At 44.1% G+C, this 19,399-nt stretch overlaps 1 protein-coding gene across 4 annotated transcripts in view; it reads right to left on the bottom strand.

Annotated features, from left to right (window-relative positions):
* EPRS1 (glutamyl-prolyl-tRNA synthetase 1) overlaps positions 1-19,399 on the bottom strand; it is a 151,055-nt gene that overhangs the window by 103,616 nt on the left and 28,040 nt on the right. For all 4 annotated transcript variants that reach the window (XM_073628361.1, XM_073628363.1, XM_073628362.1 and 1 more), the window contains exons 4-6: positions 3,869-4,025; positions 1,640-1,761; positions 849-943 (exon numbers count right to left, since the gene is read on the bottom strand). In XM_073628361.1, coding sequence (XP_073484462.1) covers positions 849-943; positions 1,640-1,761; positions 3,869-4,025 — 374 coding nt within the window. The remainder of the gene's footprint in view (positions 1-848; positions 944-1,639; positions 1,762-3,868; positions 4,026-19,399) is intronic.

The following is a 19,399-nucleotide window of genomic DNA, read 5'->3' as shown; positions in this document are numbered from 1 at the left end:
ATAAAACTCACTATGCAGCCATCACCTCTCTTCTGAGAACTGAAGGTGTGTTTCAAGACAACGCCCCAAGCTACTTGCATGTTTAGCAAGCCTTCTAGGTTTCTTCTTGTGGTATAACATTTGGATATAAAATAGTTCTATTTTGCGTGCAATTAAAAAAAAATTTTAAAAAAAGCTGTATTTTTAGGGAGTTCATATTTTGAACTTGTACTGTGTAGAAACACAAATGTTGTTAAAACATTAAAAAAACTTTAAAAAGATTACCATAACATTTGTCATGATATGCTCCTTAAAAATAGGCGTAGGCTTGCTGTGCCTAGGCATATCAGTGCCTGAGCCTCATAGCTGTACATACAGTGTAAGATCTAAGGCACTGCTGCCTCTGCCTGCTTGCATCAAGTAATTTGGTGAGGTCAATACTGTACTGCTTATTGCACTCTTTGCTGGAGAGGAAGCTGTACCTGAGGGCCTACAGTGCAAGGATCTCCCTGCTTTTGCTATATTCTCTGTCGGTCTTCTGCTACTTCTTGACTATTCCCTAGCAGTCAGCAAAAGGGTGGGTTTGAAAAAAGGAATAAAAAAAGTCCAGGTCTCTAACCAAGAGAGCTGCAGACTTCATTCATAATTCTAGACCCAGCACAAACCCTAAACTCCAACTTAACCTTTTACAGCAGGAGTTCATTGAATGGTTCCTGCTTCATCAATGATCAGAGTTTTTCAATGACAGGCAAATTACAGAGTGACAACATACAAGAAGTAGCCCAGAAGAAAGGCTTTTAAAAAAAAGGGGCACCTGGTTGCAAAAAATAGATGATAGGAGGCCACGTGCTGGGCCTACACTTACTTACCCACTGGCCTCAGGGGGGAATCTCACCACCACCTTCCCCACCTCTGCACCTGGAAGCTCAATAAACTTTCCAACATCTTGCTTCTTTTCAGCAGGCTAGGAAGAATAGGCACAGATTTACTTATTTAGGAGACTTCATATTGCTGATTTAAAATGACAAAAACAAAACACACAGTACAGGGCTGGGTCTGTCTTTTTATGATTGAGTCTAATAAAATTTAATTTTAAAAGAACATTCTCCTTATTTTGTTCACATTAATATGGCATGTAAATCTTTTCATGTGCAGATAGCTGGTGCAGCTCTCAATGATATAGAAGCTCCTTACTTACCCCCATGTGTTTTAAAAAGCCTATTCAGAGAGCTCAGCAGCTCAAGCCGAAATGTCAACGCAAGTAAATGAATCAAAGCAGTGAATCATCTGCCCCATTTAAAGGGCTCAATCTGATGTTTCTATCAGTAACGATGTGCCTAAAGGCAAATAACTTATGTTCTCCCTTTACAAAACCAATGTTTTGAGAAATCATAGCTGGACCTAGTGTTAAATATTTTTCTGCAAAACAAAAGATTGTATACATATCTTTCGGTTTATGTGCATATAGCCTTAATTGTGAATATACAGTGTGTGATATAAATATGTATATATAAAATACACATACATACAGACATATACACTTATCTGTGTTGAGATATAGAGAAAATTATATATGGTTTCCCTTTAATTCGGAGAGCAGCAAGAACAAAGTCTGACAGGAAGCAGGAGCAGTGGATTTATTGATAATCTATTTACTTACCGCAGACACGCTGACACTAAGCTCCCCTCGGAAGGGAACACTGGGCTCCAGAAACATATACCAGCGTCGGACATTGACAGCAGCTTTGTTCTGTTTCAACTCTGCTTGCCATAAGCTGCTGACTGCACAAGATAACAAAACAAGGAGCACGAGTAAGACAGGGCGCTAGTGAAATTATTCTGTAAAGCAGTGTAAAGGGTGATGGAAAATACAATAGGCAGTAACATATACCAACCAGGGACTATACTGGAAATGATCATGATTGACATTACCTTCCCATTCTCAGAACTGAATTCAGGGAGGTCTGGTGTGACACTGGAGAGGGTTGCCAAGCATTTTGCTGCTCATGCCCTCTAGATTTGGGGATTCAATGTGATAATATTGTTAACTAAAGGTGCACAGATACCACTTTTTTAAGACAGAGTACAAGTACTGATAGTTTTTTCAAGTACTCGCCGATACCGATTACCAATACTTTTTTTTACTGTCATGTGACAGTGACACTAATATGCAGCACTAATAGGCACTGATGGAGGTGTGGACTGTGTCAGTAGGTTTTTGTTTTTTTTACAAATTTTTTTTTTTACAATTTATATTTTTTTTGTGTTTTTTTTTTTTACAATGCTTTATTTTTTGGAGGGGGAGGGTTATTGGACAGTGTCTGTGTTTTTTTTTTTTACAATGCAACTTTTAAATATTTATTAAAATTCTTTTTTTTATATATTTATTTTTATCGGCCGATTGGGGGGGGGGGGACTTTGGTGAGATATCAGGGGTCTAAACAGACCCCTGACATCTGCCCTTTGAGACAGGGAAAGGGACTAAGGACACAGATTCCTTGTTCCTTTCTCTGTAGTCTCAGCTGCACTGAAGATGAATGGACAGGAAACAGAGGCTCCTCTCCAAGCATCGTAAACACAGTTCATCGTAATCACTGCAGAAGAGGAAGGAACCCGTAAATGACATATATACCGGCTCCTTTCTCCATCCTGACATATCTGGAACGGGGGGGACCCGGAGGAGAGCACCGAGGGGTACCCGGAGTAGGATAAAGGGGAGTCGAAGGTGATCGTGCGGCGGTGGGGGCAGTAACAACCACCGATCTCACACTGTGTGGCTTTCAATAAAGCAGCTGAAAGCTGCGGGAGGGAGAGAAGGAGAAGCGGCGGTCAGCTGCTTTATTGAAAGCCATACAGGGAGATCTGTGATTGCCCCCACCGCCGCACCGATTATCTCTAAGGCTGCACAGGTATCGGATTAGGCATCGGAGCATTTGCACGAGTACAAGTACTCATGCAAATGCTTGGTATCAGTGCAACCCTAGTGGTAACTGTACAGTAGAAGGAACATTTCTAAGAGTAAACTTCCGTATTTAACACTACGTAGAACCAGGGAGAAACGTCCCTAGTTAGGTAAGCATTTGTCATTTAATTATATTTAAAGCAAAGTTAAAAAAGTGGAAAGTAACTTGGATCTGCTGGGGCAGGGTCATCTGCATAAATGGAGACAGCGGAAATGGAATGGGCTCTAAAGGGGCAGGGTAATGAAGGTAAAAGCCCGGCCTCCTCACTAGATGGTATAAATCTGAGTGAAGTCCCTTTTTCAGGTGGACCCAATTGGACCATCCATTGCTCGCTATGGAACAGCAGGTGTCAACTGACATGTGTTCGCTGACACCCACCGACATCCGAGCCGATCCTATACAGGCAGTCTGTTTCCATCCGACCGCCCCAGAGAGAACAGCAGGCTGTGTCTGTTCTGTATCGGTGGAGCGGACACGGATCTGTCATCCTCCAGCTCAGCGGAGATCTGTGGAGAGATCCCCTGCTGAGCGGGCAGATCTGCTGGCGGACTCCGCCAGTGTAAAAAGAGCCCAATTTACTCCATCCTCTGTTTCCCCAGCAGCTAGCACTATCTGCTGCTTCCTGTATGGCACTGGAACGTCCGTCAGCATCCTTACTTCCAGTACAGGGCTAGGGACGCTGTATTCTACTTGACCCAAAAGGACATGCATCTGCCACAGCAAAGGGGAGAATAGGGAGCAGGGACTGGTCTGACAACCAAGAGAAAGAGCCTCTGTGATCAGTAAATAAAACTAAAACTAAACGAGCATTTAACCTCTGCAGTATTGGGGCAGCCCCACTGCAAGGGAGATCTTTTACTTTCCCTAGAGTGTAGCTTTAAACGTTTAGCCCTTGTTCCCTAATCTACATTATGGTATCCCAGTACCTGCCAAGGAGGAATAGACGCTGATGTCAGCGAGCGTCAGGGAGTCCCCTACTAAGTAGGTCCGGAGGGAGAGGCAGTGGTTCAGTTCTTGCAGAGCAGCAGGGAAACTGGTCTTATCCTGAAGACGGGTCTGACTGAACTCCATCCAGTGGTTGACCTAAAAGACAAGACCAACGTTCAGTCTTTTATATAAGGTTTATGTAGTGCAGATCCCCACACCCACAGTCAGAATGATAAAAGGTCAGGTTTTTTTTTTTTCCATTGTAATAATGACCTTTTGGGAGTACTTTGAAATCTCAAGAAATTCAAATACTAGAACATAAAACATGTAAAGGTTTCCTGTACCTGGACGTATATTTTTGTTATTACCTGCATGTGCATTTTGCAAACAATTTTCTGGTAGCAAGGATCGGTACTATTAAAAAAAAAAAAAAAAAAAGTTTGGACTGCTTGTACAAAAGGTTTTGCATAAATCTGTAGAGCACTGTGTTATATCTATGTCCAGCCATAAATCAGGGTTCAAGATCGAAGACTTTAACATTTCTCATAAAGGAATCAGCTTTCTGGTACAACAAAAGAAAAGGTATTTACAATGACAGGGTCTCTTAGCAATAAGCTCTTTGCATGCCAGTACTTTCACAACGCCATTAAACAAGGGCTTTATTTCCCATTTAGAGAAAGTGGGTGCAGACATCCCCAAATCATTCTTCTGTAGCCAACTGTACATCCAGAATTGTGGGTTTAGATTAGACAGATATAGCTTCGGATATGGAGCTACTGGACTAAAATTTGCATACAACGGTTTTAAGCAACCGATGTAATAATAATATAATAAAGCAGCATAAATCATATTATAGTGCTGATGTTTAACTGCAATTATAATCCATTTCAAATTGGCTGAATCAATATCAGCACATCATAAACTAACCCTAGCATGTGCAAAAAGGTTATTCAAGAAACATAGCAAATGCTGCCTCGCTATCTCTAAGGGGGCATGCCCCATTTTGTACATAATAAAAAATGTATATATAGATATCTATATATAGATAGATATATAGATATCTATACATACATACCCTTGCAGTGGAGCCTCACCACCCTAAAGAGCTAAGTGTTTGGTAAGTTTAGGAGTACACGGGCAGGGGTCTCAAACTGGTGGCCCTCCAGCTTTTTCGAAACTACAAATCCCATGAGGCATTGCAAGGGTGACAGTTACAAGCATGACTCCCACAGGCAGAGGCATGATGGGACTTGTAGTTTCTCAAGTGGATTTGTGACCCATGGAGTAGAGGAATAAAGTGTAATACTTGCCTTATTCCTTACTCAGGGAGGCTTCCTCTATGCTGTGCAATGCTTCCCTGAAGCCTCGTCTCTAAGGTGCTTTGGCCAACAGTCACACTATGATGTCATCACATAAAATGCAGATCTAGCAGCCCTGTACCGTACATGAAGATGACTGCCACCCAAAACCTTGAGGTTCAGAAAGAAGAGCGAAGTCTGCCAGAACATGTAATAAGCTAAGTATAACAGCTTCTTCCTCTAGTAGATTTAACAAGCATTTAAAGGAGTTGTAAAGGCAGAACATTTTTGTTATCTTAATGCATTCTATGCATTAAGATAAAAAACCTTCTGTGTGCAGCAGCCGCCCTCCAGCACCCCCTAATACTTACCTGAGCCCCGTCTCCATCCAGCGATGTCCACAAGTTCCTTGGCCATCAGGGACTCCCCTCCTGATTGGCTGACACAAAGCAGCGGTGCCATTGGCTCCAAATGCAGTCAAAGTCAGTTAGCCCCTCAAAAGAGAGAGGGGGGCAGGGCCGAAGCGGGGCTCCGTGTCTGAATGGACACAGGGAGCTTTGACTCGACTCAGGTGCCCCCACAGCAAGCTGCTTGCTGTGGGGGCACTCCAAAGGAGGGAGGGGCCAGGAGAGCTGAAGAGGGACCCAAGAAGAGGAGGATCTGGGCTGATCTGTGCAAAACCACTGCACAGAGGAGGCAAGTATAACAGAAAATATAACAAGATTTTACAATCACTTTAACTCCAAAAGTACATGGAGGACCACTGAAAGGGCATTTTTTTTTCGCTCGCTTTAATTTGTATACTAGTATTCTAGGAGCTCAGTTTTAAAATGAATCTGTCCGATTTCTGCTATGCAGACGTTTATGGGAAGAGAATATAAAAAGGTAGAATAAAAGAAGTTAAAGTTTTTTTTACATTAATGCATTCTATAAGCCGCCAAGCGTGTCCCTATAGATGCACACAGGCCAGCTCGGGAGCAAGCCCGTACATGTTCCCCGATAGAAAGTGGCTTCCTATGGTGGCACACGGAGAAGAGGAGGAGTCAGGAGCGCCAGCAGAGGGAACCCAGAAGAGGAGGTAAGGGGCCTCCCTGTGCAAAACCCTTGCACAAAGCAGGTAAGTATAAGATGTAGGGCTGCAACTAACGATTATTTTCATAATCGATTAGTTGGCCGATTATTGTTTCGATTAATAAGCTTAAAAAAAAAAAAAAGTGTGGTGTATAATTTAGTTAATATGTAAAGTTTTAAAAAAAGGCAATTTATTGTTAAATATCTCTATGCAGTGGTAAACATAAATAACTATATGGTTAGGGAGCAAAATATCTAATCCACTCTAAGAATAATTGACAGAAGAGATATACTATTAGAGGAGATGTACTGTATATGCTATTGGAGGATATATACTATTAGAGGGTGAATCTGGTAAATATCATCAGACTCAGAGATCAAATTTTTTTTTATTCAAAAAACAAACAATGTCTTCCTTCAAAAAAAAAAAAAAGGCATTTTAAGAACGTTACTTCAATTTTCGAATCGTTAGTGGGGTCAAATCGACATTCATTTTCAACTATGGTGACAATTTGGAAATAATAGAAAACTTCTTGGTCAAAGGAATTTTCAGACGGTGTATGTGGTTTGCGTTCATTTTAAAAACGGAATGTTAAAAACAAGTGAAAATTTCAAACATTATTTCATTCAGCGAATGTACAAAGATATTCCGTCTGAATATTCTTGTCTGAAAATTGATCTGTGTGGCCAGCATAAGGCTCGGTACACACCTATGCAGTTTGCTTTTGATCTATTTCTGCGGTGCTTTTTGATTTTTGCATTTTTTTTGGCCAACTTGTTGTTGGACAGATTAAAAAACACAAATTTCTGCAAAAACGCATAACATGCTTTTCTGCAGCTTCTCCATTGAAGTATATTGAACCAAAAAAGCACCATTTTGCGCTAAAAAAAAGTCCCTGACCCTTTCCAAATATGCAGCTGCTAAAAAAAAAAAAAAAAAAAAAAAAAAAAAAAAAAAAAAAAGCATAGATGCGAACGTGTCCCATAGGAAACCATGTAATTGAACCGTAGTGCAACCAGGTCTAAGACGTTTAGTAACATAATGGGGTTAAAAAAAAACTAAAATTAGCCCTTTATAGTACAAAAAAAGCAGATAATCACTACTGTAAGGGTTTAATTTTTATACTGTAGAACTGTGAAAGTAATATTTACAGTAGTGATTATTTGCTCTTTTTGTACTATAAAGGGCTCATTTTAGTTTTTCTTAACCCCATTATGTTACTGGCCGATTAATCGATTATGAAAATAGTAATCGATTAATTTCATAATCGATTAATTATCGATTAGTTCTTTCAGCCTTAATAAGATGTATATTATTTTAGTAAGAAATATTTAAAAAAATTACAACTGTTTCAATACGGTTTTAAAATATACTTAAGAACCAGTCACAACTTGACCAATGGAAGAATATGAACATTTAGAACTAAAATTATAACTGTGCAGGCTTACCTAATGCCTCTTTATCTAGTATTATTTATTCTGTATGTGTCTAACACTTTAGTCTGAGTTGGGGGTGAAGAGTTAAGGCCCGTACACACGATCAGAAAAAAAAAACACTTTCAAATCGATCGTACGATAATCTGATCATTAGCACGCATCTTTCGAGAGCTGATCACAATTCATTCGAAATTAGCCGATGGGACCAGCACAAAAAAAAATTCTCGTACGTTATCAGATCATACAATTTCCGTTACAAATACATTACATCACTTCTGAATTTTTATTCTGTCGTATGAGAGTTTTAGTAACTTTAGTAACTTATTTTTTTTTGATAGGAGACCAGCATGCAAAAAAAAACAACAACAAAAAAAACGGACGATCATTCGTCTCATAATCTGATCGTGTGTACCAGGCATTACATGAAATCTGACAGTCACTGTTCTGTCAACTGCCTGACCTGCAAACTTGGAAGCTGGGAGAAAGTGAGGTCAGACAATTCACAATTAAGCAATTTTCAGACTTTGGGCCATCTTCTGCCTGACTAAAGTCAGATGAATACAGAAAGAGTAACTACAGCTAAAAAGGGAGCAAAAAAATCTCACAGGAAAGCAATATAACTTATAAAGACACTGTCACCTTGCCCAATCTTGTTGCCCATGCTTCTGAAGCACTCCTGCCCCCTGGTATTGTCACAGACAGCGAGGGAAGAAGGAGCAGTGGGGAGTGATGGCAAAGTAACCACCTTTTGGTAGACTTTTGGTAAGGTGGCTGTGTCCCTTTAAAATGGATACCCAGATTTTGCTTAAAGTGGTTGTAAAGGCAGAAGTCTTTTTTTTTATCTTAATGCCTAAAATCCATTACAAAGCCTTCTGTGTGTAGCAGCCCCCCTAATACTTATCGGAGCCCCATCCCTGTCCAGAGATGTCCACAAGTGTCTCCGCTGTCCGAGATTCTCCCTCCTGATTGGCTGAGACACAGCAGCGGTGCCATTGGCTCCCACTGCCGTCAAAGTCAGCCAATCAGGATAGAGAGAGGGCAAGACTGGGCCACAGCTCCGTATCTGAATGGTGCCCCCATAGCAAGCTGCTTGCTGTGGGGGGCACTCAACAGAAGGGTGGGGCCAGGAGAGCCAAAGAGGGACCCAAGAAGAGGAGGATCCGGGCTGTTATTTTTACTGAAAAAAAAAAAAAAAAACACAAGACTTTAGTATCGCTTTAAACTCAGTTTTGACTGTTTAGCTTTAAGTGCCTTGGTATTGTTCAAAACTAATCTTAAAAAGTATTATTTTACTGAAGGGGTAGTTGATGCTTGGACTAGACTTCCAACACAGGTAGTGAGTCATTCAACAGTAAGTGGTTTCAAACATGCTTGGGACAAACGATCTATTTGCAGACAACAAAAAAAGTAAAAGAAGGAAGAAAAAGGAAAATAATGTATTAAAAAAAAAAAATGGACAGACTCGATGGACCACTTGTTTTTTTTTTTTTTCCTGCCATCACTTTTCTATGTTTCTATTGTAGATGCATCTAAAAAAAAAAAAAAAAGAATCAAGTTACGCAGAGCAGGATAAACCAGCCAAGAGCCCCCCCAGCAGCTGAGCAAACGTGGCAGAACAGCTGTGCTCCCAAAGTAGAATCTCCTGAATACAGACAGAGCTGTCAGCCAGGCTCAGCACTGCACAACTCGGGGGTGTTACGGCAATCTTCCCCCACTACTTACAGAACTCACCACACAAACCTGTGAGATCTGTTTTACACATCTTTGACGTTTCGCCCCATGGCAATTTTTGCATCATAAAGTTCAATTCACAAAATCAAATATCGCATTGGTGTGGAATCTACATTTTTCTGGATGGAAGTAACATTTAAAGTGACCATTGTTATGGGAACTGAAAATTAGGAAAATGCTAAGTTTTGGGTTATCACTAGAACAGAAATTCTTACAATGGGAATACTTGTTTCTGTGACAACTGCCTAACGCCGGCCATACATGTATATGTACATGTAGATATCTTTTGTTGAGCCCACAGGCTGAACAACAGAAATCAAATAGATTTTATTTTTTTATTTATTTCAGTTACTTATATAGCGCCGTCAATTTACACAGCGCTTTACATATACATTGTACATTCACATCAGTCCCTACCCTCAAGGAGCTTACAATCTAAGGTCCCTAACTCACATTCATACATACTAGGGACAATTTAGACAGGATCCAATTAACCTACCAGCATGTCTTTGGAGTGTGGGAGGAAACCCACGCAGGCACAGGGAGAACATGCAAACTCCAGGCAGGTAGTGTCATGGTTGGGATTCAAACCAGCGACCCTTCTTACTGCTAGGCGAAAGTGCTACCCACTACACCACTTTGCCGCCCATCCATGCTAAACAGTGTGAATAAAAGAAACTCCCGTGCCAGCTGGCACCCAATCAACAATTTTGCACCTGGCTCCTTTATTAATTCAATTTTTAAAAAAACACCTTGACAACAAGGTCAATTCAGTGAGATTTGACTGAGTTTTGTGCGGTCAATAGACATGCCCTGTTGTGTCTTAACCACTTCCCTACCCGCCCATAGTCATATGACGTCCACAGATGGGATCTCCCATCCTGGGTGGACGTCATATGACGTCCTGGGATTCCCGGCCGTCTAGGGGGCGCGCGCGCGCGCCCGCCGCGTTCCTCGGGACCCGGTGCGTGTACCCGGTGGCCGTGATGTCCGCCGGGCACCCGCGATTGCCCGTTAACCGGGCCGGCATGTGGATCTGTGTGTGTAAACACACAGATCCACAGCCTGTCAGCTCTGAGGAGAGCGATCTGTGTTCCCAGAACGGAGGAACACAGATCGGTCTCCTCCCCTAGTGCGTCCCCTCCCCCTTCAGTTAGAATCATTCCCTAGGAAACATATTAACCCCTCCCCACCCCCTAGTGGTTAACCCCTTCACTGCCTGTCACATTTACACAGTAATCAATGCAATTTTATAGCATTGATCGCTGTATAAATGTGATTGGTCCCAAAAATGTGTCAAAAGTGTCCGATGTGTCCGCCATAATGTCGCAGTCACCAAAAAAAATTGCGATCGCCGCTAAAAAAAATTAAAAAATATTTTTTTTAAAAAAATGCCATAAATCTATCCCGTATTTTGTAGACGCTATAACTTTTGCGCAAACCAATCAATATACGGTTATTGCGATTTTTTTTACCAAAAATATGTAGAAGAATACGTATCGGCCAAAACTGAGGAAAAAATGTGTTTTAAAAAAAAAAAATTGGGATATTTATTATAGCAAAAAGTAAAAAATATTGTGTTTTTTTCAAAATTGTCGCTCTTCTTTTGTTTATAGCGCAAAAAATAAAAACCGCAGAGGCGATCAAATACCACCAAAAAAAAGTTCTATTTGTGGTGAAAAAAAGGACGTCAATTTCTTTTGGGTACAACGTCGCACGACCGCGCAATTGACGTTTAAAGTGCGACAGTGCTGAAAACTAAAAATTGGCCTGGGAAGGAAGGGGGTGAAATTGCCCGGTATTGAACCGGTTAACAAAACAAAAAAAAAAAAAAAAAAGAGAACAGTGAAAGAAAAACTCACCAATGGAACAAAAAAGATCCCCGACAGTGGTCGCAAAATGATAGATAAAAAGATTTTGGGACAAATATACAGTACTATTGAAGAGTAAACTGCAGGTCCATTTACTAAGATGCAAGACTCTTATAACGGCAATTTTTTTTATGTACCCCATTTTCTCATTATTATTTTTGAGTATCCCACAGGTGAGGAATTGGTATTTTTAAACATGAAATGGACATTGAACTCTTTAAACGATTTAGAACCGCCCTACGTACATATACTGCAGCAGGGCGGCTCTTTAGCGCAAAATCACATACCTGTACGTGATTTCTTCCAACGGCTCTGGGGCGCATGCGCCGCCGGAGCCATGCTCCTGCTGTGATTGGACACAGTGGGAGCCAATCAGCGGGTCCAGCGGCAGCCGGCCATCCCGCGAGCATTCGCTGGTGAGACAGAACGGCGGTCGTCCTGTCAGGAGGGGTGGAGAGAGAGAGACAGAGATCTGTGATTCCAGCTAATCAGGAACACAGATGAGTCTCTTCCTCGAGTCAGTCCACAGTTAGGCACCTTTCACACGGGGCGGGGGTAAAGCGGCGCTATATTTAGCGCCACTTTACCGTCGTTTTAGTGGTGCTATTCGGACGTTAGCGGGGCGGTTTTAACCCCCGCTAGCGGCCAAAAAAGGGTTAAAACCGCCCACAAAGCACCGCTGCAGCAGCGCTATGCCAGCGGTATAGCCACGCTGCCCCATTGATTTCAGTGGGCAGGAGCGGTTTAGGAGTGCTGTATACACCGCTCCTTCACCGCTCTAAAGATGCTGCTAGCAGGACTTTTTTCAGCATCCTGCCAGCACACCGCTCCAGTGTGAAAGCCCTCGGGGCTTTCACATTGGAGGGACAGCAGCGGCTGTTTCAGGGCGCTTTGCAGGTGCTATTTTTAGCGCTGTAGCGCCTGCAAAGCGCCCCAGTGTGAAAGAGGTCTAAAAAAGTACACCCAGCCAACAACGTTAACCCTTTGATTGCCCCTGTTAACCCCTTCCCTGCCAGTGTCATTTATACAGTGACAGTGCTTTTTTTTTTTTAGCACTGATCACTGTACTGGTGTCACTGGTGCCCAAAAAGTGTCACCTAGTGTCCAAGTTGTCCGCAGCAAAATCGCTGATTTCCTCTATTACTAATAAAAAACAATAAAAAATAAAAAAGTCCATAAATCTATACCATAGTTTGTAGACGCTATAAAAGTTTTGTGCAGAGTTTTCCGATCAATATACACTTATTGGGATTTTTTTTACCAAAAATATGTAGCAGAATACAAATTGGCCTAAACTGATGAAGAAATTTGATGTTTTATAGCAGAAAGTAAACAATAGTTTTTTTTTCCATAAATAGTTTTTTTGTTTATAACACAAAAAAATAAAAACCGCAGGAGGTGATCAAATACCACCAAAAGAAAGCTCTATCTGTGGGGGGGGGGGACACATCAATTTTATTTGGGTACAGCATCGCATGACCACGCAATTGTCAAAGTAACGCAGTGCCGTAATGCAAAAAATGGACTGGTCAGGAAGGGGATAAAACCTTCCGGAGCTGAAGTGGTTAAAGCCTCTATTTCTGGACGTGATGTGTGTCTGACGTCAGCACAGGGGAGGGGCCTAGCGCCGGCTCCACGGGAGGTGGGAGACGAGGCGTCCATGAGCTCGGAGATGCCGTGCGGGGTGAGAGACCGCGAGTGACCGGCATATGATTGAGCGTCCGGCTCTCCTCCTACACCGCTTCCCCTTCCCGCTAAGACCACTGAAGCTATGGCGGTAGCACCCATCCGCCATGGATAACAGGCAGGACCGGCTGGATGTGCCCTCTCCCTTCCTCAGCTCGGCGCTGCGTGCAGCTGACAGCCCCAGTGATCTATGAGCCTCCCACAGAAGGGACACAGAACGGAGTTACTGCTGATTACTCAAACCGAGTGCGGGACGCTGCAACAGAGAGCAAGACCTACGATCTAAAGGACTCAGTGTAGCGCTCAGCGGTACAAGAAGAAGCAAGGTAGCCTCTTTGATATAACTGGATCACTACTGACAAATGTTGGAACGAACAGTACGGGGCTAACTGGGAAAACCTGAAGTGAGTCAGGGTGACCAGGAAAGCGGGATCAACTGGGGCGCATTGTTTTCCTGGTATTAGCCCAGTTTAAAAAGGACTGGATCACTGGGGGCCCTCTGGTTCTCCCCCCCCCCGCCAATTAAACCAGGGGAGACACCTGAGCCGAGGGGCTGAGAGGTTGTAGAGAGGGCCCTATCCCCCCCCCTCACCCCTCCCCCTCTTTGTTTTTTCCCTTTTCTGTGGGGGGCTCCCATTTATCTTTTCAAGTACGGTCCCAGATTGGGGAGCGGACCCACAAAGAGAAGCAGTCATAAGATAACCACCCAAGGTATCGGGCGGCCTGGAAGGAGGAAGAAAGCGGCATAGTCACCGCAGGGACCCTACACAGTATATAGAACCCAGAGGTACAGCGGACCCTCTCCCATACTGTCTGAGGAGGGAGGGGGACCCCAAAAGAGCAAAGCGTCAAGCGGGGCGACGGGGATACTTCTTAGCACCCAGTCACCACTAGGGGTGAACCGGGATTGGGATCGGAAGCATGAGAGGTCGGTCATCAAGAACAACAGAACCTCATAGCTCAAGAGAGAGTTTAAATACTAGCTCCATACAAAAATACCTAAAAGAGGCAAGTATAAAGAGCCCAGGAATGGAGGCGAAACACACAGGTGCAAAGAAGAAGGAGCAACAGAAACAAAAGGGGGGACAGGGTGACAGAACTCACGAAGAGCCGGTCCTGGAGGGGGCATCCGCAAGCAGCACGGCTGAGGAGCAGAGAATGATGGCCCTAGCCCCGAGCAAGTTAGACATGAGCGAAATGCTCACCAAACTGGAAAATAAACTAGAAAGTGTGATAAAAGCAGAGATCTCAAATGTCCGCTCCGACATGGGTCATCTCCTCCGTAGGTTGGAGGAAGCCGAAGAGGCCTCAGGCCTCCAAGCCAAGGACATTTCAGATTTAAAAGAACAAGTCAGGAAGTTACAAAACGAAAATCGTCTACTGACGTTTAGACTGGAAGAACAGGAGAACCAGAGCCGTCGACAAAATCTTCGTATTAGATCTATCCCGGAACAACAAAACGAAGATTTGGGAGAGAAGATGAGGAAGATCTTCAACCCTCTGCTGGGTAGACGAGAAGACGAAGTATTAAGGATCGATAGGGTCCACAGAATAAGGAAGCCCACACATATAAAGCAAGACACCCCCAGGGACGTCATAGTAAAATTTCATCAATACGAGGACAAAGAAATAATATGGAAAAAATTAAAGGGGGCCCCTCCAATAAACTACGAAGACAGAGAGCTGCAGATATTTACGGATCTTTCGGCTGGCACCCTGGAGAGGAGAAGACGGATGAGACCAATTCTTGATCAACTCAGGAGGTCAAATCTAAAATATAGCTGGGGGTTCCCAACATCCCTGATAGTAACTAAAGACGGAAGATCCTACAGAATGAGATACATGGAAGAAATGCAGGACTTCTGTAACAATCTGGGCATTCCCGTCCCTGACTTGTTATAGTTATCGTTGGTGGAATGAGGGGGGGGGGCGCATGAGGAGTGAGGAGAGTGTGCGGGGGGGGGTAGCGGGGGAGGGGGTTTTTCTCTTTTTTTTTTTTTTTGGTTTGATCTGTTTTTGTGTTTCGTTCCCGTTCCCTCTCTCTCTCTCCTTCTCCGCCTCCTCCCTCCACCATTCACCTTTAAAGGGACGTTTATTCTTCAGAGGCACGAGACTAATGCATTTTGGGATTTTGGCTGACACTGAATAATGGGAGGGGTTAGGGAGGGGCCGCCCGCTGGACAGCCCTGAATAAATAGAATAGAAGAGAAAAGGGAGAGAAGAAGAGGAAGGAAGGGAAAGGGAGAAGGAGAGGGGAGAAAAGGAAAAGGAAGGGAAGGGAAAGAAAAGAAAAGAAAAAGAAGGAAAAAACATGTTCAGGGTCTGGGCGGGAGGGGAGCAGTGGGAGTTGAGGTACATCTCCGAGGGGGGCGCTTCGTGTTTCCATCTCCTATGCCTCCCCCCCCTTTGGGGGGGTGGGTGATGGAGGCCGGTGCTGGAGCTCACCCCTGAGAGAGAAGCCCTGCAGTGTGGAATGGGTAAATTTCCATATGGGCGGGCTTTTGGCGAAATGAGCGCCATGGGGTGGTGGGGGGGTGACGGGGTGGAGGGGGAAGGGAAGGGGAGTTAGGGGGTGGAGGGGTATAGGTGGGGGGAGGGATCAGAGGTGGGCGGGGGAGCCTGCAGGATGTGTTCGAGAGGAGCAGAAGACAGAGGCGAACGTTCGCCCTATTAGTTATGCCTGAGATCAAATTTATATCCTACAATGTTAAAGGGTTAAACTCACCAAGGAAAAGACACAAAATAATGGGGGAACTGAGTCTCCTGTGCGGGGATATAGTCTTCTTACAGGAGACCCAGCTGACTCACGACACAAGGGTCAGGTTGTTCTCCTCTAGGATCCCTCAATGGGTATATGGGGACTCCCCTACCAAGGGGTCAAGGGGAGTCGCCATAGGGCTGTCCAAGGCATCGAATTTCTCGGTGAGGGATAGATTGGTAGACCCTGATGGTCGGTATATTTTTTTAAAAGGTTCAATTGGACCAAGATCGTTTACATTGGCTAATGTCTACTGCCCTAACAGAAGCCCAACTATCTTCCTGGGACAAGTTCTGGAGAAGTTACTAGCATTCGGAGAAGGGGCGGTGATCTTAGCGGAAGATTTAAACTTCTGCTTGGACCCTGTCCTAGATAGTGCGTCCCGTGCCCAGGGGATAAAGAAGGTGTCATTAGGGGCAATTAGGCGAAAACTATTCCACAGCTAGTTAATGGACGTGTGGAGAGTGCAACATGCCAAAGAAAGGGATTTCACCTTCTTCTCCCCTGTGCACGGGACGTACTCTAGACTGGACTACATTCTTGTGGATCATAATTTATTGGAGGAGGTCTTAGAAACCAAAATAGAGATAATGTCCCTCTCAGACCACTCCCCAGTTACGATGAGGATGAAGTTACCAGAAGTGGTGACAAGTCCGTTCTCGTGGAAGCTGAACGAGGATTTGTTCAGAGATCCCGAAGTGGTAGAGCAGATCCAGAACGAGGTGAATTTTTTCTTCAAGACAAATGATACGGGAGAGGTATCTCCTGCTATTCTATGGGAGGCGCACAAAGCTTACATCCGAGGGACCCTTATAGCCATAGGTGCAGGCCGGAAAAAGAAAAGGAAGGAAGAAAGGGAAAAATTGATCGAGGCCCTATTCGGATTGGAACAAGCACATAAAAAGACCAATGGGCAGGATCAGGACTGTTACCGTTTATTGGTTGCCAGGAGAGAGGAGTTGAGGGACATGATGGAGCAGGACGCCAGGAGAACCTTCAATTTAATAGCAAGGGATAAATACCTCTGGGCAAATAAATCAAGCAGCCAGATTAATAAGGAAAAAAAGAGGGCGGAATTTTATCGATAAAATAAAAAGCTCAGGAGGGAAAGAGATAGCGACCAGCGGAGGCATGGCAGAGGAGTTTAGAAAATTTTACGCAGATCTCTACTCTCTAGGGCAAAAGAGGGGGGAAGTTAGGGCCCGGGCAGCCAGGAGCAGGGAATTCCTAAAAGAAGCTGGTTTAAAGATGCTGCCCACTGAGGATAGGGACTGCCTGAAAAAACCAATCGAGGAAGAGGAAATCATATCAGCTCTAAGAGATTCCCCGAAGGGTAAGAGCCCTGGCCCCGATGGTTTCTCCACTATCTATTTAGAGAAAATGAAACACATACTGGTCCCCAGGTTGTGTCAATATAGGAATGAACTGGGCACCAGGTGTGAGATGGAAGGCGAGGCATTGTCCGCCACGATAACCCTGATACTGAAAGAAGGGAAGGATGCCGGGCTATGCTCCAGCTACCGGCCCATCTCCTTGCTAAACGCAGATGTTAAACTATACGCCAAGGTCATGGCCAATAGACTGAGGAGATACATGGTGGATCTGGTGCACCCGGACCAGTCCGGCTTCGTCCCTGGAAGACAGTGCAGGGACAATGGGGTGCGGGCAGTCCTGCTCTCGGAGTTCTGTAGATGCAGGGGACCCCCAGCTCTATTCCTGTCGATAGACGCCGAAAAGGCGTTCGACAGGGTAGACTGGGGGTTCTTGATGAATACTCTGGAAGCCATGGGGTTCGGGCCCAGGTTTATTTCCTGGGTCAAGGTCCTATACAGTAGCCCAACAGCAGTAGTAAGGGTGAACGGAGCTATCTCTAAACCTTTCGGGATGGTAAACGGTACAAGGCAGGGCTGCCCGCTCTCCCCCCTCCTGTTCATCCTGTCTCTCGAACCTCTCCTGGCCTCCATTCGGAACAGTCCGGACTGTAGCGGGGTGAGGGTGGGAACTGAGGAGCATAAGTTGTCGGCATTCGCCGACGACGTTCTATTCTTTATCACAAACCCCAGGATAACACTCCCTAATGTGCTCCGTATCCTCAGAACATATGGAGAAGTCTCCAATTTTAAAATAAACCCCGGTAAGTCCGAAATCTTAAACATCAGCCTACCTAAGCAGGAAGAAGCCCATTTAGCTGCAGTGTTTCCCTTTCCCTGGAAGAGAGAGATTAGGTATCTGGGAATTATGCTAGCCAATACCATTAAAGAGTTATTTCAAAAAAATTATATACCATTGTTAGATGATATTAGGCAAGAGGTTAGAAGACTTCGATCTAGGCCGCTCTCATGGTTTGGACGAGCAAATACGGTTAAAATGATGATTACCCCGAAAATCCTGTATAAATTCCAACTGCTGCCGATCCCTTTACCAAGGTATTATCTGAAGGCTTTGAGGAAGTTAATCAGTGAAGCTGTCTGGGGTGGCAAAAAACCACGTATTGCCTTTTCAACACTGAGCAGAGGTAAAAAAAAAAAAGGGGGAATAGCAGTACCAGACTTAAATAGGTATTATATTGCAGTGGTGCTTTCACGGGTCACGGAATGGAGTAAGAAAGGGATGGATAAACGGTGGGTGGACATCGAGTTTTCTTTAAGTAATAATAATCTAGCACAGTCACTATGGAACCCTCCAAAATTTAGAGCACTTAGCACCAACACATCTTCATTAATGCAAAACACCCTTAAACATTGGGATAAAATGCATACACAGCACAAATGGACATATAACTCACCGTTGATACACATGAAAAACAACTTATTTTTTGAACCAGGGAGGAGGGAGGTGGGGGGGAATTGGTTAAAGGAGGATTCCATTCAATTGAAAAACTTCACTGATAAGGGTAAAATACGCACTTTCACGGAATTGAGTAGAGATTCAGAACTCTGGGTGATTGATAGATGGAGGTACCTCCAGCTCTCCCATTTTATTGGCAACTTACCGAAGCCACTCAGAAGTATGGAAGAGCTTAGACCGCTTAGCAACTCTGTACGAAAGAGCACGCAGGGGGTGTTATTGCCCAAATATATAGAATATTGGGAGCAGAGCAGGAGGGGGTAGTGCCTCCACATGTTAAAAGGTGGGAGCAGGAACTGGGGACACAGTGTAACAGGAATATGGTAGAAAAAATTTTGAGATTGGCTCACTACACTTCATTAGATAATAGGAGAACGGAAATTCTATACAAAGTTTTAGCGAGATGGTACGCCACCCCTGACAGAGTAAGTAAAATGGATGGAACAAAGGCTAACACCTGCTGGAGGGGGTGCTCAACTGTGGGCACAATGGCCCACATCTGGTGGGAATGCCCCAGCATAAAGGCCTTCTGGAAAAAAATTCTGTCATTGACAAAGGACATTACTGGGAGGGAAATTGAGGAAGATCCATGGGCTTGCCTCCTCCATGGGACTCAGGAATCAGTTAAGAGTTATAGATCCTCACTGGTCCCTATAATATTAGATGAGGCCAAGAGGCAGATCGCCTTAAACTGGGGGAAACCATCGAGCCCCAATACGCGAGATTGGCTCTTTGGCCTCAATGAAATATTTAATGTCGAGTGTCTAGATCGGCGGGGAATGGAACCTGACGAGGATTCGGAGCATACAGGGAAGTGGTCAGGCTGGATCA

Source organism: Aquarana catesbeiana, linkage group LG04 (genome assembly GCF_042186555.1).
Source record: "Aquarana catesbeiana isolate 2022-GZ linkage group LG04, ASM4218655v1, whole genome shotgun sequence".
Lineage (NCBI taxonomy): Eukaryota > Metazoa > Chordata > Amphibia > Anura > Ranidae > Aquarana > Aquarana catesbeiana.
The sequence above is the reverse complement of the archived record's forward strand: the minus strand, read 5'-3'. Positions and strand labels throughout refer to the sequence as shown.